Source organism: Gymnodraco acuticeps, unplaced genomic scaffold, assembly GCF_902827175.1.
Source record: "Gymnodraco acuticeps unplaced genomic scaffold, fGymAcu1.1, whole genome shotgun sequence".
Taxonomy (NCBI): domain Eukaryota; kingdom Metazoa; phylum Chordata; class Actinopteri; order Perciformes; family Bathydraconidae; genus Gymnodraco; species Gymnodraco acuticeps.
The window spans coordinates 1,170,608-1,192,619 of NW_022992152.1; the positions used below are offsets into that span (position 1 = coordinate 1,170,608).

The 22,012-nt window shown below is 39.6% G+C and overlaps 1 protein-coding gene across 2 annotated transcripts in view; it reads right to left on the reverse strand.

The window, feature by feature from the left end:
• itpkb (inositol-trisphosphate 3-kinase B) overlaps positions 1 to 22,012 on the reverse strand; it is a 29,527-nt gene extending 7,515 nt beyond the window's left edge. The window contains exons 1-5 of one of the 2 annotated variants that reach the window (XM_034204362.1): positions 21,506 to 22,012; positions 14,642 to 14,829; positions 13,762 to 13,924; positions 12,818 to 13,102; positions 10,926 to 11,849 (exon numbers count right to left, since the gene is read on the reverse strand). In XM_034204362.1, the coding sequence (XP_034060253.1) occupies positions 10,926 to 11,849; positions 12,818 to 13,102; positions 13,762 to 13,924; positions 14,642 to 14,682 (1,413 nt within the window). In that variant the 5' untranslated portion in view covers positions 14,683 to 14,829; positions 21,506 to 22,012. Of the gene's footprint in view, positions 1 to 10,925; positions 11,850 to 12,817; positions 13,103 to 13,761; positions 13,928 to 14,641; positions 14,830 to 21,505 lie in introns of both variants that reach the window. The other variant, XM_034204361.1, reaches the window with a different exon arrangement.

A 22,012-nucleotide genomic window follows, 5' to 3' on the forward strand; every position in this document is an offset into this window, starting at 1 on the left:
AAAAAAACCTTGCCCCCAACAAAAAGTAAAACACACACACACGTACAGATCACATAATGGAAACTGATGTAGGATAGGTCAGGTGACCATGAACCGGAATATCATCAGAGTTATTGTCACCAGCCTTTTAAAAGCAGCTACAGTAACGTTTATTTTTTCTAGAAGTATATGAACTGTATTTAATCTGCAAATCCTTTACACATAATTCTGTAACTCACAAGTGCACTGAACTTTGAAAGAAATGTAATAGTTGAAAATTGAAGCAATCCAAAATGTGCTTTTCTTTATTCCCCTTATCTAGTAGTTAAGAGCATCACAACAATCACATAATATTGAAACCAAAACAAAAAGGTAGGTAGCAACGTTCCTTTTTTCTAGAAGTCTATGAATTTATTTGATCTGCAATTACCCGTTTAAAACAATTCTGTAACTCACTAATAAACGTGTTTCTTTGTAACTTCAGAAAAAAAATCAAGAGATTCAATATGGTTTAGAGTAAGATGACGCAGGCCAGCAGAAGCCATGAGTCTATGTGCAGGTGCGACTATATACATAATGCACTCAGTCAGAGTAAATGAAGGTTGAATTGAAAACTCTTTACAATCTATCAATTTCAATCAGTTTCTGGCTTCTAGTTAGGAAACATGCAACAGCAAATTAGCTTCTCTAGACTGTCAAAAGGGAAACAATAAGTCAAACTGAATGGTGTTTCCCTTCTCATTTCTTCCACCATCTTTACAAGAGTATCAGGCTACAGCTTGGTGAGGAGCCAGGGTCTGCTCTTTCTCCGTCGACTCAGACTGTCATCCATCTCCCGTGTTGCCCATATACAGCTGGTGAGTGTGTGAGTGAGTGTGTGTGTGTGAGTGTGTGTGTGTGTGTGTGTGTGTGTGTGTGTGTGTGTGTGTGTGTGGTGTGTGTGTGTGTGTGTGTGTGTGTGAGAGTTTGAGCTGTGGACTGTTCAAGAGGAGAAAAAAGAAAAGAGAAAGTCTGGACTGTCTCAAGTGAGAGTAATAACAGACGTTAGATTGTGTGGCAGGAGACATTAAAATGTAATCAGGATGAGGAGGAGGAGAGAAGAAGTTTGGTTTGAGTGTAGTGAAACAAAAACTATTAGCAGGGTTATCATTACAATGAAATCTATTTCCAAAAGTAGAGATGTCAAACTTACATAAACAAAGACTACATCCAGGGATAAAAAGTACTCTGTGACAGTAATTGCAAAACCTGGGTGACAGTACCTGAAGGTGGCTGGTGCGGAGGATGATGGTAAGGATAAAGATGGCTCCCACCGACACAACAACACTCCACACTGAACACAGACATGCAGACCACATCATGGATGACGGGGCTTTCTGTCAGGCTAACTAACGACACTGATTTCTTTCCAGTTCTCCTGCAGCGCACCTGAACTCTCTGCTTTTAAAAACTCAGGCACACAGGCTCCTATTTCACGTGTTTGTGTGCGCAGGGATCAACAATCGTGCATCATTTGATTGGCAAAACAGAGGACAAATATAATCTGGACATGCAAATCTCCCCACAGGTCACAGCATTCGAAAAGTCAGACGGAGCTAAGTGTGTGTGAGTGGGTGTGTAAGTGTGGATAAACACCAGGAAAATGTAGAGGCGGAGGGGAAAAAGCAAACTAAGTACATAGATGTTTTTCTGCTTATATACGATTTAGTTTTCATGTGTGTTTATGTATGGGTAAACCTTGTCTTAAATATGACTCTGCGTTTATGTGTGTGAGAAACAGAAGAAGTGTGATGGCAAGCTTTTAACACAAGCTTAAAAAGAGAAAAGGAAACTCTACAACAGCAAACACGCAAACTATGGTGAGTTACTATGAGTTTTAATAAAGTTAAAACAAGTCATTAAAAAACTCTAAGCACTTAGACTCTAAAATGTTCGCAGCTGGCAGATGACTATCACATTTTGTGAGACTGTGAAAATATCATTTGAATAAATGTGTCGAAACGCTTGACATGTACATAGCAAATGTTTTTTAAATGCGTTGCCAGGGAAGGTTTGTGTAACAAATGTGCAGTTGTAGAAACAATTTAGGAGTGTTTAAATGTGTTCTTTGCGCAATATTGTTTCATCATTTTCCATATTTACAGCAAAGAGGTTAGGATAAGAATTAAGAATAATAATGCAGTTTTATACATTTTAGGCAAATGAGATTGTTTTGAAATTTAAAATGTAATCTGCGTTAAATATCCTATCATAATTCAGGACAAATAAATTCAATATTTCCAAATGTGTTTATCAATATATGGTATAATATTCTAAGAGATCTTCCTTCCTTTACAGGAGTCATTTGCTTCTGTTCACTCCCATACAGTATACAAACTCATTTGGACAGACATGATGTTCCATCTCAATAAACACCAAGCCTTAACGTGGTTATTGTCAGTGTCTGTGTGTTTTTCCATACCAGTGTGTGCATTAAATTACACTGTGCTGGCTGTCAATCATCGGATACAGACAGGAAATGGATGTCTACACCCGGAAATAATTCCTCAAGACTCCTTAGCTCAAAATAAGTCATGTTAAATGGTCAGAAAAATTGCTAATTCAGGGACTTTCTCTTTAAAAGAGGACATATCATGCACATTTGCAGGTTTCATAAGTGCATTTTGTGCCTCTAGTGCAGGGGTGGGGAACCTCCGGCCCCCGGGCCGTATACGGCCCGCGAGACAATTTGGTACGGCCCTCGAGGTAATTTATAAACAGACACAAAAAATAAAAAAATGTAAGAAATCTAGACTGCAAAAAAATTAAACACGCGAGTGCCTGTTTTTCCTGGCCAATGTCAGGGTCCTTGAACACAACACGAGCCTAACGTGTCATCACGTGGTATATGTCTCGTCTGACAGGGGCAGTTCTGACGGAGAGCACCGGAACGCCGCTCCAGCACTTCACAAATTGCAGTACCCATAAGGAGCCGTACACATGCCGCAGTTTCTGCGTGGCTGTGTCTTTAGTTGAAAGCCCATGTGGCGATCTGTTCATCTGTCATACTGATCATACAGTCAATAACTTTGTTGTTATTAGCATCTGGTTAGCTAGCTATGCTAACGAATATAAGAAGCTTTTTCTACAACCAGTGAGGTAAAGGCACATCTTTATATGATCATTATAGTTGACAAGAGAACAAGAGAATAAAGTAAACAGGTATAAAATACTATAGGACTGTAAACAAAAGTTGTTATTAATAAAGAAGAATACAGTTTGAAAGGGGAGTGATTTGTCAAATATTCATAAAGAAAAATAAATCTGCTTCTAGTTCTGTTTCATCTGGGTGTTGAGAGATGTATCCATAGATCTCCTAATGTTGCTCTCAAAGTGCAGCAGATTGATGCTTTTAACTTCAACATTTAAAAACAAATCTTCCCGGGGGTGCTGGAGGAGGTTAGGTGCCCCCCCCACTTAAATCATGTTCACATGGATAGGAAACTAAATACATTTGCAAACATCTTGTGTCCATATATTTGTGTTTTGGTGGTCATGCCACACCGTGCATGCATACGCGAGTCATGGTGAGATATCTAGATTAAGAGGTTGCTTTTTCTTTGCACAGAATGAAATGAATGGGCTGTGTAGTTTTTTTAAGCAGAGGTCAATAATTTGTACGGCCCTCTAAGGATATTGTAAAAATTGAAATGGCCCTTGAGAGGAAAAAGGTTCCCCACCCCTGCTCTAGTGTGACATGTTTACATGCTTTAATGTTCCAAAAGGTCTTTACAATCGAAGCATTTTAGGCAGGGTGTGGGGGAGAAAGTCCCTTTGAGATTTTAGCCTTTGCAGACCATTTACATGCACAAAAATCACATTACAGGAAAGGGAAAAGCCCAAAAAGCAGAATAGGCCCCTTTTCATGTATAGTTAATTATTTGTTTGTATGGTGATTTAAACTGCTCCTATGAGAAAACGTTAAAAAACGCAGAACAAATCATCTTAAATTGTAATATAAGACCAAAGTCTGCTCCTTCCCTCTCTGCCTAGGACTTCCCTCAAAGTGAGTTTTTCCTATCTCTATCCCCAGACCAGCTGGACGACAAGAAGAGAGGGAAAGAAAGCGGTAAAGTTTCCATTGAGAAAGAGAGAGAGGGAGAGAGAGAGAGAGGAAATGGTAAGAGAAGGAACTTCTTGCAGACAGGAAGTGGGGGAAGTTGCCGCTTGCCTCAGCGACAGTATTTTCCACATCCGCCGCTGACTACAAACAAAAGAAGAAGAAAAGGCCTTGCCCTCTGTAAATAACACAAGGAGTGAGGCAAAGAGTTTCTACTGGCTACTGGCTTTCTACTGAATTAAAACACATTTTTTAAATGATCTTTCAGAGATGTGCATCACAGCTTTTCAAATATGTAATGCAGAGGACAATATATTTAAAGTGTGACATGTAGTTTTGAAAAGGGCGTTGCCATGTGCACAGATGTAAGGTAATGTCTTGTTCACCCAGAGAACTAGGGTTACATAGAAGCAGATATCGCTCATTTGCATGCAGGGAGGACAGAAAAGAGGCGTGGTGGTGAGTGGTGAGATGGTAATAGAACTTGGGGCAAAGGGTAACTCTGGGTTACACATGTGTTGACATGTGCTGAGGAAACAACAAGCCTGACAGCGCTCACTGACAGCGCTCACCACAAGGTCCTCGTGCAGATACAAATAATGCAACTGTCTGAGTCTGCAAAGTTAAGAGAGTCTCACACACGCACACATAATTAAACTGCAGGGAGAGTAACCCAGGGTAAACAATTTGCTTGCAGAGTGCACGAGGAATCTTTAAGTAACCAAGGCTGGCCAGTGGAAAAAAGATAGCTTTGCAAAATTGGCGGCGAGAGAAAAAAAGGACACTTGAGGTTTAGATACTTGTCTTGTTGTTATTCAGTTATGTTGTACTAAATAATTGAGTCTGATAAGGATTGCTTGTTTCCAAATTGAGGTCATATGGAAAATAAAAGAGCACATCTGATTTCACATCTAACCGCGCCTCGGAAACACCTCTAAATTAAATAAAGCAGAATGATCTCAGGGGCGTTTCTTCTCTTGCTCACTAAACAAGCAGAGTGACCTGAAAATGCCAGGTCATGATAGAATTCAAATGTAAAAATATTACAATCAACTACATTTCATTTAGGTCATGCTTTTATCCTAAGCGACTTACAATGACTTAAAAAGAGTTCACACACCGTTGGTCATGCCTACCGGGGGAAATATCTTGCAGATGGACACTTTGACATGCTGACCGAAGGGGCCAAGGATTAAACCACAGACCCTGGAATTGTTTAATAATACATGTTATTCCTCTGATGTTTTTATCCAAAGCAATTAACACACACTGCAATACGGGTTAAGTATCACTGCTCAAAATAACTGAAGATGCCACATTATCGCCTGGCCAACAGTCGTGGAAGACAACCATTTACCCTCAGCCATTGAAATGAATCAAACAGTATAAAATATGTTAATTTAGCCATTGCATTAAATGCAAAACCATGATTCACTAGTCAATAAGGCATCCTATCTCTGCAAAAACGCTTCACTGACAAACTGAAACATTGACTTAGATTGAATGTTTCATGTCAACAAATTAACTGTATAAGGTTAGTCGAAAGCAATATTATTGAGTTGAGTTTTTACAAACTTAATGTTATTGCTTTCAACTAATACAAATCTGTTGACATAAAACATTCAATTAAAGTCAACGTTGCAGTTGTGTCACTGTTGCATTCATGCGTTCAGTAGGGTTTCCCCAGTGCGTCTCAAACAGCTCTGAAACCATGTGAAACCACACTTCACTTCTGCTCTGCGTCTAAGATGCTCTTTAATGTCAGCTTCATTAACTGCAGGCCAACCGGGCTCCTCATGGGGGGGGGGGCTTAAACTCACACGTACATGCACTCTTACAAGCATTCTCACACAATAACACCAAAAGAAGAACTGACCGGTGTTTCCCCTTTCACACTTAAGCAAGTTAGACACACATGAACTTAAAGACTCTCTCTCACACACACACACACACACACACACAAACACACACACACAGCTGTGAGAGGGAAACTCGGTTTGACGTCACAAAGTTGCTAGGCAACCGGCCCGCCGCGGTAGAGAAGATTTTCCACTGCAGTAAAACACATTGTGTGTGTGTGTGTGTGTGTGTGTGTGTGTGTGTGTGTGTGTGTGTGTGTGTGTGTGTGTGTGTGTGTGTGTGTGTGTGTGTGTGCGTCTCAGTATGTGTTTTAGTTGGTGTGCTGATACTTCTTGTGCCGACCCACTTGAGTTAAAGTTCAGTTCAATTCTTTTTTTATCCTGTGCCCTACAAAACCTTTTTCGGATATAAGAGATCTGATTGGTCATTTCAAAACATCACAAAAAAGGGACGCGAGTCAGTGTGACATTAGTTATAGTTACAGTTCAGTTAGAAGCAAAACTGTGTGTATACAGTAGCGTGTTGTTCTGCAGAGCGCAAGTGCGTGCTGTGTGCAGAGGGTGTGTCTGTGCTATCGTGAGTGTGTGTTTCTCAGTATAGGTGCAGTCTGCATTCCTAAAGACACATCTGTTTATGTAATGGATGCATTTATTTTCAAGAACCAACAGGTGTATTGAAATGTGTCTCAAATGTGTGATGCGCCTTGCTTACATTACAGAACAGACAGCATGACTTACACCTTTGGCTTCAATAACATAATAAGCGAGAGCCTCATGAGCCCAGCCCCACTTCCGTAATACTGTCGTTTCTGATCTTCTAGCTTTACTTGCTTTCATCCATGTTTCAAACAAAGTGTGTGTTTCTGTACATCGTCACTTACAAGTTATCTTCTTTAATTGCTGATCGATGAATTGTTAACCTAATTCAATTGTGCGATTAAAAAAACCAAAACATTTGCACACAAAAGATGGACAGCGAGGTGTGTTTGTTCTGCTCGTTCTTCTCTTTCTAGTTTGCTTGTGTTGTATGTTGGTATTTTATTAAGTATGCAAGGTTGTATGTATGTACGTTTTTTGTTATTTTTGTAAAAGTGTATTTATGAGTATAAATGTATGGATGCAAGTGTATACATAGTTTGTTCAATTGTTTATTCAGTTTTAGGACATTTTGAGCATGAATTCTAATAGACTTGAACTCAAGTCTGGGCAACATCTTGTCAGTCTTGATGATACTCAGAGCGCTTTTTTTTACTGATGTGAGGATTTTTGTCAAACACTGTTTTATATCCTGCAGCTAATTGTTTTGCATGTCTGTAAATGTCTTGGAAGTCTTAACTGAAGCTGTTGAGTTTACAGGGGCCCTATTTTTTGAGTTTTCCCTTTCATGTAGTGTGTTATAGGTTATTGTGCATGTCAATGGTCTGCAAAGGCTAAAATCCCAAAGTTCCTTCTCTCCCACTGCCTGAAATGCCTCGTTTGAACTCCGTGAACTTTGTTTACTTCTGTAACATAGTTACATCACAATGTAACACTCACACTTCTTTTGGCTAGCGCTCCAACACATTGAACAATCGCAACGAAGCCAGCCAGCTAACCAATCAGAACAGACTGAGCTCTGGTTTCAGACAGAGGGTGAAAAGAGGTGCTCCAGCACAGGCAGTATGAGAAAATAAAGACCTTTTGGAACAAAAAAAGCTTGTAAACATGTCACAGTAGTAGAGGCACAACATACAAGTATGAAACCAGAAAATGAGCTTAATAGAGCCCCTTTAAAACCACTGATGGGGTGTGGAGCTTTGCTTGAAAGTAAAGCTCCACACAGAAATTGTGTGTCACCTTAGCAACGATTACTCTGCTGCAGGCAGATTCTTCTCTTCTCCTCGCCCAGAGCTCAACTGAAATTCAGTAGAAGAAAAAAAGAGATGCCAATCTATTGCAGGTGTCCCCTTCGCTGCCAATTGACTCAAAGTAGGAACACACTTGCAGTATGTGCCTTCTAACTTTGGAAGGATGCCCAAAAGAAGTCAAAAGGATCAGCCAAAAAGTGACTATATATGGCTCTGTTTGGATTCAGCCTCTACCCGTTAAAGCGTGTACTTTCTTCAGAAATGAGTTGATATAATCCAAAAGCTGATGACCATAGCAACGCAGATGTGTTTATAATACAGAACAAATGAACATGTCACGCTTACTTGGATGGATAACACAAAGGAGCTTTAATGATTCAACTGATGAGGGGAAAGTCAGTCGTCAGGATAAAAATAAATACAGAGCTCTCACCGTTAAATGTATCCTGCACTTATTTATGAACTATTCTTAATCTTTTCACCATGTATACAATCAATACTATTATAATAACTTGCTTTGTATTTAGTTTTTCCAGAGCAACTTCTATCCTAGTATGATTGATGTCTTTAAGGTGTTGTGTTCAATGCTAGATGTCAAATAAAGTCATAAAATAAATAAATAGCGACGAAAAGCAGATATATGATTTCTTAGCGTCAAGAAAACCTGCCTAAAATGTACAAGTTTTTGTCTCTATTTCTCTCAATGTGCTACTTTCAAGCTCACTCTGTTCTTCCACTCCTCTTCTCTCTGTCCCTCTCCTCTTTCCTACACACCTCCCACACAAGCAAGCATGCTGTATGTGTTTCTGCATGTTTCCCTCTTGCATACATACACCAGGTTTCCTTAACACTACCTCTCAGGAGCTGTGAGAAGCTGCAGACGAAGACATGATATATCATGTCTTCGTCTGCAGCTTCTCACAGCTCGTTATTTTTGATAAACTGTCTACTTATGGGTGATCTACATGGTTACTTTCAACCCTGAACAAATATTAAAACGTAATAAAGTGAGCAGAGCCACTGCAGGCTATAGGCATTCACTATGTGAAGGGTACACTTACCTTTTCCGCAATACATATTTCATGCGTACCTTTTACTTGAAAAAGGTACTTATTAGTACCATACAGGAGCATGATTGTACCTTTAAGGGTACATTTGTATCTTTTGTACCTTAAAGAACAAAAATGTACCTGTACTGTACCTTTATTTCTGACAGTGTAGTATAATAACCTGCATGTTTGACTTGTCTGCTAGCAGGAGCTTCCTTCTTTTTCTCTGCCTGGATGAAGCGAAAAACAATGACCGGAAATATGCAAAGAGCAATACAAACACTATTCAAATCTATCAGCCAAATTTATTTAAACAAATAGTTTGGAAACCATGTCACCTGGGAGAGCCGGGGAATTGGTTTAGGGAGGGGTTGTTTGGTTAAAGAAGCATCTTTTTTATTAATCACGGCAGGAAATTAAAGATGGAAAATGAGATACTAATGATGGACCATATCACTCCAAGTTGTATGGGAATAAGTAGGGGGATGATTATTCAAATGTTTGCATGTTCAGTCTTTTACACTCATGGGGGACACAGTTTTAAAGCTTATGCATGGGTCATGTTATTTCAATATTAAAACATCCCTCCATATGCAACAATGTCTAAAAAAACAAAAAAATTATGTAGAATGAAGTCCTTAAAAAAGGACACTTACGGGACACAATGTTTCAGAAACGTTGTTATACAATGTTTTGTTAAATCGTGTTTCAAAGCAGAAGTGAGATGGCTCTGTGAACTCATCCTGGCTACATATAAAAACACATCCACCCACCCACCTAAACACACACACACACACACACACACACACACACACACACACACACACACACACACACACACACACACACACACACACACACACACACACACACACACACAGGCCTCAGCCTCCTCTTTGAACACCGTCCAAATGCAGGCAGAGCCTAAGTGTGTGTGACTAGCAAATTCTCTTGCTTTCCCTTTTTCTATCACCTGTGCTTTCCCTCACACACAACTTCACATTAGCCAAACACTAAAAACCACCCCTGTACACACACACACACACACACACACACACACACACACACACACACACACACACACACACACACACACACACACACACACACACACACACACACACACACACACACACACACACACACACACACACACACACAGGTCGGGGCACAGAGCTAGCTTTGTTACTCTGAATGTCAACCATTACTCAGGCAGAGAACTCTGGCTAATTTAAAACAAGAGACCCCATCAACATGCACAGGCACATTCAAACACACAACAATGCACAATGACATAAACACATTTTGAGGCAAAATAATAAAAAGAGATCCATAGGTACATTTTTTCACAGATCTGGATATGTTGCAGAATCACCAGTTTTGCCCTAGGTAAATGTTGGATTTGGTAAAAAAAGGTTTGTCAAATTACTGAGATTATAACAAAATCCTCAAAGAACCTCGATGCTCATTCCAAATAAAAATGGGAGAAAATATGTCATATATAAAACATATTCATGTCTATATTCAAATATAGCTGAATTTACTGTCAAAATTAAAATATGCAAGGTGGCAGCTGAAAACTATGATCTAATGCAACAAATTGATCAGATGAATGGAAAACAACACTGTAGGTACTTAGTGGTGCTTTGAGCTAAATGCTAACATCAGTTTGCCAACATGCTACGCACTGACAATGCTAACATGTTAATGCTTATCAAGTACTATGTTCCTCATCATAGTTTAGCGTGGTACTGCTGGCTAACTAGTACTGTACCAACTTTGATCCAAATGTGCTATAGGAGAGGTCATTGAACTATCAAAGTCAGTAAGATTCATCCTCAGGGGATCATGAATATCCTTACAGAAATAAAATAGGAATCCATTCAATATGTGTTGGGTTATTTCAATGTGGACCAAAGAGGTCTTTGTAAAACTCTCAGATATCCCTTTGACTTTCCAAGATGATCCATTTCTAAGACTTTTCCCGTGTGAATATTTGGCATTTCCAGCAAGTGCACTTTCCAAAGGTCATTGCCATTCATAACTACGAAAGGTCGCAGGGGCACACACACTCTCACTTCTCTGTACTTACCGCTCTCTGTTGAGAATTGAGGAATTCAGGGTTGAGGAGCTGCTCTCCCTTCTCTGTATCACTGGAAATGTCCTCCTCAGACTCTTCCCAGGAGGACGAGAACCCGGCCGAAGAGGCAGAGGAGGACGACAGCTTCCTGAGGGAGCGGGTGGAGAAGTTTGATCCGGGGACGGGGCTGGAACTGGGGCTGGGGGTGCAGCCTAACCCCTGGTCTGAGCCGGGGTCTTCAAAAGTTTGAACCTGGCTGTCCAACCCGTGGTCAGTTATAATGACGGCAGGGATGGAGGGACCGTGGTTGGAGGTTTTATCGGTGTCCATTAAACAGTGGGCGCTCTCACTGCTTTGTGCCCGAGGGAAAGCATCCATTCCTGGGTTAACCTCCAACCTATCCCCCTCTGTCTGGAGCGACATCTCAAGGCAAGATCGGTCCTCTTTCTCATCTCTTACTTCTCCCTCTGTCCGTTCTCTTTCGTCTCCCAACATTTGTTTGTTTTCTACCTCCCCTTGGTCTTTTTCTCCCTCTGTTTCCTCCCCTTCATCTGGGTTTAACATCTCCAGGGAGCCTCGAACGACAAACGCTCCGTCTAAACATGGAGTTTGCATTGTTGTTTCTGAATGGCTGCCATTTTGACCAATCAGTGTGTTGTTGTCTGTTTTTGTTGTTTTATCCTCCTCATCTCCTCTCCTTCCTACTTCCATAGTTTCTTCCTCCTGTTCTCTTCCATTTTGGACCACAGCAGGAACTTTACTCTCTTGCGGGTGGGTCATCGGGAATTTAAAGTCTGTGTTTCCTTGGTTGGGATCGGAGGGGGTTTGGCTAGGCGATCGTCTTGGAGGCCGAGGGCTGCGCTGGAGCTCAGTGTTAAGCACTTGGGCACGAATCCCGGAAATGTGAGCCTCGAAAATGCCCACTTTTCCCCTGACCTGGAAAAAATAGAGAAAGAAATGGTCTTATCGCAACTATAACCGTTTACTTTTATTCGTTTTGTTATAGTTCGGAGCACATCAATTCACATGTGTACTGACAAGACACAATATCGTGATAATATACTCAAAGTATTAAGAATAAACTAAAGAAATCAGCCTCAAGTCTAGAATTTTCCAATATTTGTCATTAAATGGACTGAACTGAGAAATGTAAAAGTGTTGGCAAGCTGCAAATTCAATGTGTGATTGTCTGCAGTACGCACAGAACAAGTGTGGGTTGAGAAGAAAAAGAGTCCAAATATAAAACAGAAATCAAACCAATGAACTGCTTTTGTAAAATCTTATTGAGATACTTTAAATGCAAAATACATTTGAATAATCTGTAATGATACTGATAATTGACACATACATATTAACCTTGTACAAATAACAGAAGTCAAATGGACTCACAAATATGATTAATGGAATGATTATTAAGTTTGCATATGAAGGATGAAGATAGTTGTAATAGTTGGCTCGAAATGAATTGAGTAACTGAAGCATTATCTAACTGACTAACATTCTTAAAGATAGACATTTCAGAGTAAAAGCCCTTTATCAGAAAGACAGAGACTAGAGGTCAAATTTGCCAGCTTTCACAAAGCTAAAGAATACAGTTAATTCTGTATTAATTTAAGTCCAAACTCAATTTCCTTTAGTTTTTCAGCTTTCAAAGCTAGAGGAGTTGTAGATTTTGAGATCAGTGGAGCGGGGTGAGAGGAGTTCCTACTGGCATTGTTCTGACATGCCCAACAAATCAAAATGAAGTAGTACATAAATTCTCCGGAGTTTGAAAACATTGCTTACGTATTGCATTCCTAGATAAAGACAGAGAGGTGGCGAGTGAGACGGAGAATAGAACATGAGAGAGAGGAAGACAAAGACACAGATAAATAGAGAAAAGACGAGAGGCACATTATAATCACCTCCACGTTCTGCAGCTCTCTGTGTATCTGCAGCAGCTGCGCCTGGCGTCTCCTGTCCTCTCGCTTCTCGCCTCCTCCCGTCTCCCCTCCTCCCCTCTCCTCCTGCCCTTCTCCTTCCCCTCTCTCCTCACCCCCGGAGGAGCTCAGTCGGCGGACCCGCTGGCCCACATTGACTCCCAGGAGCTCCGGGCTTCGTGGGGAGGGGGAGCGAGCGCGGTGTGTGGGGCTGGGGGAGAGAGAGGACGAAGGAGGGAAGACAAAAGTCCCTCCCAGAGTTCGAGGGCTCTGGGGGGGGAGACACAAAACGGGATTAGGGGCGAAAATGACTCAGTTGTATCTATTCAAGTGTGTCAAGAGATAACGATTTGTTTACTATTTTGGGACAAGTTAGCAGTTAGGGTTAGATTGGGGTATGTGGTTAGTTTTTTTGAAGGTGTCTATGTCAAATACATGAACTGTCCCCAATTACAGATGTGTTAGTAATGTGTTGTAAATGCTTTCTGTTTAGTGTCTGGGCCCCTATTCGAAATATATGGGTAGTTTATCAGGGTGTCCCGTTTCATAAAATATACATGAGTATTATTTTTAGCTTACATGTATTCTGTATTTTGTATATTTTGCAAGTAATTGCTGTTGTCTAATTTTTCTTTTTATTATTATGTACTTTTAGTTATTTTATAAAAAACAAAGTTGTGCTTTTGGTTGTACATGTTGTGTATTAATCTCAATACAAATTTGATCACAAAAAATAAATATATATGAGTCTTTAAACTCAAACTGAGATAGATCCTTCTGTATTTGCTCCACAAAAAATGCAAAAACTGTAGCGTTGACATGGAAAACAGAACAATGAATAATTTTAGTTTTTAATAACCTATTTTTGATAACAACAAATAAGCCTAAAAATCGCCCAAAATCGACACAACAGCTCTCGGATGAGTTACCTTAGGGCTGGTTGGGCTGTAGAGACCTCCGCCCGGTGCCCCCCCGCTCAGTAGCGGACAGAAGGTGCTCCGATCAGGAACGGGAAGCACAGGACGGCCCACTGGACTGGTTCTAGTTCGAGAGGCGGTGCTAGAGGAGCCTGGCTGGGTGTGAAACTGATTACTGCTGCGGAGAGGAGAGGGTTGGAATGTGTGTATAATTACCATAGTGATATAACTGTTACATGTTGTTGCCCATTCACTGATTAAATACACCCAGTGATGTCATACTGTGGTAGGTTATACCACATGTTAGTACCACATAGTAACATATCTAAGCATGAAGACTGGAAAGTAATCACATGAGTACTCTGCAGTGGTGGAATGAACTACATTTTCTAAAGCACTGCACTACATTTTTCTGCACTCCAGTACAATTATTTGACAGATTTAGTTACTTTACAAATGGGAATATTAGCTAATAAAAAATATAAATCACATCATATATCAACATTGAGCAACAGCACTAAATAAAGTAATTAGAATCCACCTTTACAAGTTGTGAAACATTAATGTACAACAAAACAACCATTACATCATATCTTCACAGCTTTGATCTATTATTAGATTACACATAAAAAGAAAAAAGAAAGTGCTGGCTAAATAGAGATATTTTATTCATACAGTATATTCCTTAAATGGTGTGAAGCAGGGAGGCATTATAAATTGTTTTGTAATGTTCTATAAATGAAAATGAATCTTCTAGTCCGGTCTAACAGGTTCTCAAGGGCAACAAACATGTTTTTTAACTATGCATTTCCTCTACAACTCTCAAAGAAAGCAGCATTGTCTTACAACAACAATGTGTCATACACTGTAAAAGAAAATAAGAAAAACATACCTGTTCATGACTCCAAGGCCGTTCAGGGCAGAGGCTGCCATCCTTGCGGCCAGGCCAGGGGCTTTGAGTGCAGAGTGCACATCTGACTATCTCCCCTGGAGCAGCAGGGAGGGGTGGAGGACGGCTCTCAGTGTTTCTTCAGTCTTCAGTCCGCAGCAACAGCTCCACACCGCTCCCTGCACCCGCCACTGAAGAAAGAAATAATATAGAAAGTTCATTTTACTGTGTCTAACCCAGGGGTGTCCAAACTTCTTTCACCGAGGGCCACATACAGAAAAATATACGAAGGGCTGGGCAACTCCCTAGAGGTACATTGCCTCATAAGTTCAGTTTTAAGTTAGCAAAATCAATCAGATTAAACTATGCTCGTGAGTGTTGGCAGCTCATCCCTTAAAACAGAAGCCTCATATTGATTATGATAAGGAGAAATATGAAGGGTGTATTTCAAGCTTGTTATGTTAATAAGTCATTGGGCTCATCAACTAAGATCTGTTAGAAAATGTTTAACTGAACTTGAATTGACTGAATTTATTTGAAAAGTGGTCTTATTAACACATGAATACTACTGTGTAATATATTTTTACATTCATATTTAAGAAGTACAATATAAGACGAGCACAGGTTTCATTTGTGGCCCACATTCCATTATACTTTTTTAATTAGCTGCGGGCCGATTCAAAATGGTCCACGGGCCGCATTTGGCCCCCGGGCCGTAGCTTGGACACCCCTGGTCTAACCTAACCCAATTATCAAAAGCCACTGTAAGACATTCTTTCTGAGGAACGTTCTCAATAAAAGCACTATTTCAAAAAGGACAGACACTAGAAATTCAATTTTGGATTCCTGGAAAGCCATCCCTAACTGCGTCATGGACAAAGAAGATTATTCATGTGGACATGTTGTCATGTCAGAATAAATGGTATCATTGTTCCTGCTGGGATTAAATAAAAGAAAAAGAAGGAAAGTGAAAGGGGGCAGCGAGATTCAAACTACTGTATTCATTGTAATATAACTGTTTTTATTAAATGATTTTAATTCTACAATGGAGCGACTGTCACAAAGTCAAAATTCCCCCGGGGATGAATCAAGTATTTCTGATTCAAGGATTACTATTTGAAGAAAATTACAAATGGACAAGCTCCACTTCTTCTGTTAATGTTTCATAGATATTTATATCAAAGAGCCGTTTTATTACAATGGTAGTTGTTGACTTCTCGTCCCCAACTAAGCAACTGCTAAATCTACACCATAAAGAAAACTCTCAGTTTCACATATTTGAGTGTATGAACATGTTTGGTGCTCTTGTGTCATAGCTGTAGCAAACGTGTCTGTTCCAATAAGAGCAGCTCCACTGAACCCTGCAGCCACACACTGTTTGAAATGTGCTTCTTTACACTTTCAGGGGAATACATGGTGGGAGGCACATGGAAAGAGGAAGGGAATACGGAGAAACGTGCAGACATGGAAGAACGTGGAGAGAACATTTGACAGTGATATCTTATTTTACTTATATAATTGTATTTCTAATTGTATTAGCCTCGTGTGAATCTACTGTCCTGTTTTTCACTCTCACTCTGTTGCCACTTTAAACTCCTGCATTTTCCAACAGGGATTAATAAAGGTCAATTTGATCTTAGAACGAGGCAGATAATAAGTGGCAGCAGAATTAAACAAAAAGAAAAAGCAACATGTCATTTTTCTGTGTTTGACTTCACAAAAAATAGGTAGTGTGCTTTCTGTTTCATCTGAGGGTAGAACTCTTGTAAGAAACAGGCTTTGCAGAAACGAAAATGGTCATTCTAGTTCCTGTTGGAAGATGGACCACTCTAAAGATCTGCTTAATGACTTGGACGCACTTGGGCACCACTCACAATAGAGCCGAATGCAGTCGTCTATCATCGTTTTAGTGCTTTTTGTGGTTCACACTAGGAACAAAAGCAACTGGTTGTAGTATCTGCTCAAAACAGGTAGTGACAGCTGAACTAAGTTATGGAAATGAGCTGCGCTGTGCCTTACTATGGAGTCAGATTTGGGTCAATATTCTAGTGTAAAACAAGCTACTCACGAGCGGAAAATGTGCTTTTACACGCGCATAAAATGACCCTCGCGCGCAGATTAAACCCCCGCGAGCGGCTCTGCACTCGCTCGCGAGAGAGACAGCCCTCTTGCTCGCTCGCGGGAGTATCAGCCTCGCGGAGTCTGTCTACGCGCGCGTGAAAAGTTTCTGGCACTTTGGGGCGGAGCCACTGGATTTTGATTGACAGCTGCCAGGAAACCCGGAGTTGCCAGGTTTGATAAATGCCTGAACTACCAAGAGCCGAGGAGTGACGGCAGCAAAATCAGTTGGACGAGATTGAATGGTAAAGTTGTCCATAAAAAACTATTATATTCGTAAAGTGTACAGCTTATATATATATATATATATAAATTAATTGTATATAAAACAATATATTTTTGAGTGGGCTGTATCTGTCGAAAATTGCATATATATATAAATATAATTGGTTGTAAAAATTGTTTTTTTATTTGCTTGATACAAAAGGACATTCTTTATAACCAATTGCTTTATTATCACGCATTTGTAATATTTGTATGCTAGAACTGTTGTATTCTTTTTGAAAAATAAAAAATAAATAGCTCATTTGTCATTCATTTGTATCCTTAATTATCCATCCAACACTGAAAAGGTGGTCCTTGTGAAGAATCTCATCACTATATTCCCTCAGCTGAAAGTCATTTACAACAATAGTTTGCTGAAGATTAAGTTTGTTTTAACCAAGGTATAAGGTTTTTTTAGGTGTGATTTTATGAATTATCTATTCTGTCAACATTTGATGAATTAGAAAAATATTAATATTTTTAAATGTTAACAATTATTTTCTTAATGACATATTGTGCTAATGAAATCCTTGTAAATAAATGTCCAATGAATGTATTCTTGCATTCGATTTTTTGAATAAAAACCATATCCACCACCTGGTACTTCCAGTAATCGTCATTGACACACAATGTGCAGATATAACACAATCAAATGTTAATTCTGGTTAAAGAAATATAACACAAAATGTGTAGAAATAACAAATGAGTGTGTTCATCTTGGTTACACATTTATGACACACAATGTGTAAAATGTGCACATTGTGTGTTAGGGGCATGTAACACATTTTGTGTGTAAAAATGATTTACACATAAATAAACACAACACGTGTTGTCACTGAGCACACTCTGTAGGTGTGTTGAAATTCAACACATGTTGTGTCATTTTTGACACATCCCTTCTAAGAGTGTACAGCAGACAGTAGCTAGCAATTTTCGACAGATACAGCCCACTCAAAAATATATTGTTTTATATAAAATGTATTTATATATATATGCAATTTTCGACAGATACAGCCCACTGAAAAATATATTGTTTTATATAAAATTAATTAATTAATATATATATATATATATATTAGCTGTACACTTTACGAATATAATAGTTTTTTATGGACAACTTTACCATTCAATCTCGTCCAACTGATTTTGCTGCCGTCACTCCTCGGCTCTTGGCTCGCGGGGGTTTAATCTGCGCGCGAGGGTCATTTTATGCGCGTGTAAAAGCACATTTTCCGCTCGTGACGTGAGTAGCTTGTTTTACGCGCTAGAATATTGACCCAAATCTGACTACATATTTACCGTGGTCAGACTGCGCAACACTTGCAGAAACGTCCAATTTCCAAATGGCGTACTTATGGGTTCGGTTTGAACCCAGTCAAACAAACTAATAGTTTTAAGCTATGAAAAAACACAACTGTAGGGGTGTTTCTGATTGGCTGACTCACAGCCTGCATTGTTCAAAGTGAGATAAGTCATTGCTGGCGTCTAGACTGAAGGCAAATCATTTTATACACCATGACTTTTCAAATGCCGAGTGATCATCCTATGCAGGAATTAGAGTGAATATCTTGTATTATTCCTGTCATATTTAAAAGAAATCTTTCAGAAAACTTGGCGCATAATTGGAAATAATTATAGTCCTATATAATCCTTTCTATCTTGCAGGACACTCAAACTGAAGCTCCAACATCTTGAAAACAAGTCCTTCTCAGTCCAGTTCTCGGGCTCATTCATGCATATTGCTATTCTCGTCATGCGCTAAGCTGCCTAAAGTGCCCTGGGATGTGTTTTGCTTCTGGATAAGTTAAGACATCAGGTCATGAACTACGGGGTAAACATGGGGTTTCCTTGTTGGGGAGTGACGCAGTTAGAGAAATGCAGGAAACAATCTTAATGGCCTGTCTCTCGGGTAGTTTACAAACCACCAGAGCAGCTTCTCTCACACTGTGTAATCACTTCTATCTGCTTATTCGACACTTATGTCCCCAAGGTTTCTGTCAAAACAACAACCATTCAGGTCTGGGGGAGATAAAGAGAGAGAAAGAGGGAGGGAAGGAGAATGCAGGAAAAGGACCAAAGCAGAAAGAAAGATCATGAGGAGGGATAAAGAAGTGTTGACCAGTCTTTTGTCTGCTTATTCTGAATAGTGGATTTATCAGAGGCCATAATAAAGCTGAACTGGGAGTCATTGTCACGCTGCATATTGCACATGGTTAGCTGCATCCCTAGACTTTTTTCCTTGTTGCACTCACGGTCAGTTTGTGCGTGACTGACAAAAAGTATGATTCACAACTTTTTAAACCCTGGGCTGTTTCCATTCTTAGCTGTGTTTGATCTCGCTTTTAAAGTTGCTTCTAGGAACAACAGAGAACTTATACTGCAATGAACTAACTTAAGAGCCACTGAAGTACATTTCTCAGGAGAAAAACAATCACCCAAAAAAGGCAAAGCCATTATACAACACATATTTGTTCTACTTGATCCCATTCTGCAAACCACTTGTCACTACATTCTGTACAAAGAGATACAGGTGACACCAGAAAGTGTCCATGAGCAGCACTGTTGACATTCCACACATTTTAAGAGACCAAATCAGTGCCATTTATCAGCAGCCATGATGCAGAAAAGAAAAGCAAACTACGGCTGTGACTTGGTACTGTGCTGATAATCCTGATTATCCTGATACTTAAAAAGCACTTGAAATGTAAGCAACAGCTGCTGGTTAAGAAGAGCTTGATGTACTGATAACAACCTCCAAAAGCTGTCGGTGTTTCAGCGCAGTCTAATGTCAGATTGAGTGGGACTGTATGAGTATTCAAACTGTCCACTTGCCTACACAAGTGGGCAATAAACCTACGCTCAGTGCACTAGTGCTCAGCAGAGATAAAGATTCAAAGGTGCTGATGCAGATTTTCCCATCAAGTTTAAAGGCAGATGGCAGGACAGGCATTTTGACGCCTTTTAACAGTGAGATGATATCAACTTGACTTGATATTCGACCATACTGTCTATGCTATTCAACCAGTTATATTTCACTTGTTGCATTCATATTAGATAGGCAATGGTACACATCAATAGGCAGGACATATTTATGGTAATATTGTTTTTTAACATGATGTTTAGAACATTGTGATGTGGCTTTATATGTAGCTAAAAACAACATTCCTATCTATTTATAAATTCTCCTTCCTCAATGGAGTTTCTGGAAACCCTGTTGTATCACAATTGGATCTGCCTCAACTTTTTTAAATATTGCATAAACAATATAACTTGCGATAAACAAACACATATTAAAGGGCACTTAGTTCTGCCTTTCTGCTGCACAAAATGATATTGACTTTTTAAGTGACATTGGGATACATTAATCTTCCAACAAACCCAAATAATCCCTGTGTGCAATAGCGCAATGTGTAAATCGCACAAGTTTACATCACAATGACGATAAAAAAAAAGTATTTGTTCAGCTCTAGTCACAATCAATACAGTAATCTTAAATGGCTAAACCACAATAGACCTATAAGCAGATGGGATACTCAAAGCAGAGAACCCTTTAGAGCGTAATAGTTCCCAGGAGAGGATGCAGCCTCAAGAGGGTCTTGAGAAAGACTTAGAGAATCAACAATTAGTCGATCAACCCATGAGTCGATTTTTTTGGATGGATTCAGCGAAGTAATTTTTATGTATAACATCAACAGTTCTTTTGACATTTTAATGAAAATAATAATTAGCTGCAGTCCTAAAAGTAACCTCTATTTAAACGTATTCTGTTTAACTAATGCTAACATAATGAAAAGTGCTGGGTTCTCTAAGTACATTTTGGGTCATGGTTGAAAGCTGGTAGAATAATTCATTAAGTCTGACACGTGTTGTCTCCTCCAGCTGTCTTTAAATAGTGATGTGCAAAGCATTCAGGAGGTAGCTGAAGAGCACATTTATGTAAAACCTGAAGAAAAAAATTAAGTAGTTTCAAGTATTTAGATTTCAGGATTTTTTTGCATGTATTTTTGTTGAATAGCCTAGAGTTGTTGAGAGCGAAACATAAATTGATTTGTTAAGGTATTTGAATTGATCCTGCTGTAATAAATGGATTTAATACTGAATTCAGGTGCCATACAATCCTGTCCAAGTCTATTGAATTCTAAACTATATGATGCTTTAAAATGAGTATTCAGTATTAGTGCATTGTTAAGCAGTGGTTATTTGAAGATTGAAGCATTTATAACAACAACATATGTATTAATAAGCAAATGAATTTGGCACAATAGGACTTAATACTGATTGAGTACTATAGACACATTTTAAATGGAAACAATACTTAAATAGTCAACATTTCCATACTCTCTGGATGGATGACTAGGCCTAATCCTGACAACTTTCACTCTAACCTCTCCATCTACACAAGAGGAGGTGGTATTAAAGTGTCATAACCTCTCTGGAACAGCAATTATCTCCAGAAATGAAATGAGCAGGCCCTGGTTGTCTTACCTCCCCGAGGTCCCGTCCTCTCCAAGGCTTCTCCGGGACACTTTTATTGGTCTGAGTGATATTACAGCCAGATGCCAGCAGCTATAATCCCGAGGATGACTCTTCTCTGTCTGTGCCTGACACTTTTAACGCGACTCATAAGAATACGCTACCCTGTGTGCACTACAACAACTTAATGTGCTCTTCTTCTGTGGTGTTCTTGGTTTCTTCCAAAAAAAACGAACTTCTTCGACGCTGCCGCCGGTGCTTTTCCCACCCGATTTTTCACCTTTTCACCCAAAAAAAGCCTCCTCTAAAAAAGAAGAAGAAGATTTCAAAATGTAGTTTGGTTTCCCGGGAGGGGTTTCGCTCTGTTTATTACACGAAAACTTCAAAGCTTGTCGTATCGAGCAGTGAAATGCTCTCGCAGCTTGCTCTCATACTTTGTGGGGAGGTTTCTGTTGTCATGAGTGCTGCAGCTCGTAGTAAAGCGCTGTTTGTCTGTGAGCTGGAAGCCGGAAGCGACAA